The sequence below is a fragment of the Austrofundulus limnaeus genome, unplaced genomic scaffold, assembly GCF_001266775.1.
Source record: "Austrofundulus limnaeus strain Quisiro unplaced genomic scaffold, Austrofundulus_limnaeus-1.0 Scaffold20, whole genome shotgun sequence".
In the NCBI taxonomy this organism is placed as follows: Eukaryota; Metazoa; Chordata; class Actinopteri; order Cyprinodontiformes; family Rivulidae; genus Austrofundulus; species Austrofundulus limnaeus.
Window position 1 is genome coordinate 2,416,340 of NW_013952422.1, and position 1,955 is coordinate 2,418,294.

At 34.7% G+C, this 1,955-nt stretch overlaps 1 protein-coding gene across 1 annotated transcript in view; it reads left to right on the forward strand.

Moving 5' to 3' along the window:
- The window catches only part of morn5 (MORN repeat containing 5), a 10,606-nt gene that overhangs the window by 1,502 nt on the left and 7,149 nt on the right, over positions 1 to 1,955 (forward strand). The window contains exon 3 of the mRNA XM_014003848.1: positions 1,295 to 1,406. Within this exon, the coding sequence (XP_013859302.1) occupies positions 1,295 to 1,406 (112 nt within the window). The remainder of the gene's footprint in view (positions 1 to 1,294; positions 1,407 to 1,955) is intronic.

The window sequence follows — 1,955 nt, forward strand, 5'->3', positions numbered from 1 at the left end:
ACATACAAAGCAGAACACAGCTAAATGTATCAAAAGTATGTCTATGTAACATTAGAATTTTCTTAGACAATGAATTTTGGTTTTTCATTTTTTTCCCCTATAAGAGGTTTTTATTTTTAATAGAATTTTTGGACAAGAAAATCGCAATATATCGCCTTGCTTATAGTATCGCAATATATCGGGATATATCGTATCGTGACCCCTCTGTCATGATATGTATCGTATCGCCAAATTCTTGCCAATACACAGCCCTAAGCTACAGCATGTCATATTGTTCTCAAAATCAGTACAGGTGGTCTTGTCATGTCGCACTCACAAGCTTTGATCAAAAAGGCCCACTCTGACATTCTTAGCTTTCTCATTCCTGGAACAATTTCTGCCCTGACAAATCAAACTTTTCTTCCTTTTAATTGTTTGAAACTTTGTGAGGTTAACTTTAACTAAATGTAGGGTGGTGAACAGGATTCTGAGAGAACGACTCCCTCTATGRCACAAGAGGCACTTCAGTGGAACACTGTCATTATTTCTCTGAGTGGTTTTGCTTCTTCCATTGCAGAAAGGTCTAGATACGGTTTAAGGGATGTTTGCGTAAGATTAATCTAGCACACAAAAAAGTAAAAAGCTAAAAACTTTTTTTATTATTCAAATATTCTTTTTATTTCATGTTCTCTGCTTTATATGTTCTGTAAATTAAAAATTCAGAAATATTGTTATTTGACTGTTGTGAGCTGAAAGTTTACTACTGGCACATTAAAAATGATAATACAGGTTTAGTAGAGAAAATGACAGAATCTTGTGTTATTTTTATTTCTCAATCAAAGACAAACTCTGTATCATCTCATTCAAATCACCAAATATCCCTTTCCCCCTCTCTGCTCTGCATTACGTTTGTTAAAGTACTGCTGAGGTTTTAGAGATATCCATCTCTGAAGCGAAAGACAATAGAGGGAAATATAAATTCTTCTGYGGTGCTTTAAGCATTAGGAACTGACATTTGAAAACCTCAGCAGCAAATTATCGCTCCAGAAACCATGTCTGAGGCATGCAGGATAACCYCCCAGACCTTCCATACAGCAGAATGTGCTGGAACTAGTTTCTATCAAAGAGGAACTCCTATGGAAAACTGTCAACATTGTTAACTGAGTATTATTGAAAGTGACACAAGCATTTCATTTTCTGCCTGTTTTTAACGTTTGGTTTATTTATCTGTTTGTTTAGCTTTTTTTAAGAGAAAAAAATGAATGGAATAATAAGAATAATTGTCTTTTTATTGTGTTTTTTTTTTTCTCACAAGGGCTCATTTACCTTTGCTGATGGTCTTCAGTACCAGGAGAACAACTGGGATTACTGTGATGGTAACGACAGACGCTACTACACCGAAAGGTGCAACGGAGTCAGACCAGCAGGTTGGAATTCATTTATTTATGTGCTCATCATGTTTTTTTTCCCTTCTGTCCACATCCCATACAAATATATTTATCTTTTGGCTTAAAAAAAAAAAGAAAATCGAAAAAAAAAATAGTTGAGACACCTGAAAATTTTAAAATCTGTTTCCTGTTTGACTCCAGTACAAAGACAACATATTGGATCATTTTAAGGCTTAGCAACGAAGAGAACAATGCTTTTTAATGAAGTGCAGAAAAATGCAGTCATGTTTGCCTTAAATCAGGGATGGGAAACTTAAATGATGAAAAGGGCCACACAGCGCTGCACACTTGTAATAAAACAGCCATTTTAAAAATGTTTTTATATATATGTTTATTAAATCAACATACAGTGCAGTAACAACATATTTCATACTCAAATGCAGGTATAACAGCTGTACACTTGTTTAATAAATGAAAGCACTTACTTTAGTGAGCTTGAGCACAGACTCCTGTGTGGTTCTGGTAAAAAAAAGTTGCTGTTGTTTATGGACTCATGACTTCATTATGTGTGACCCATCACATCGAAAT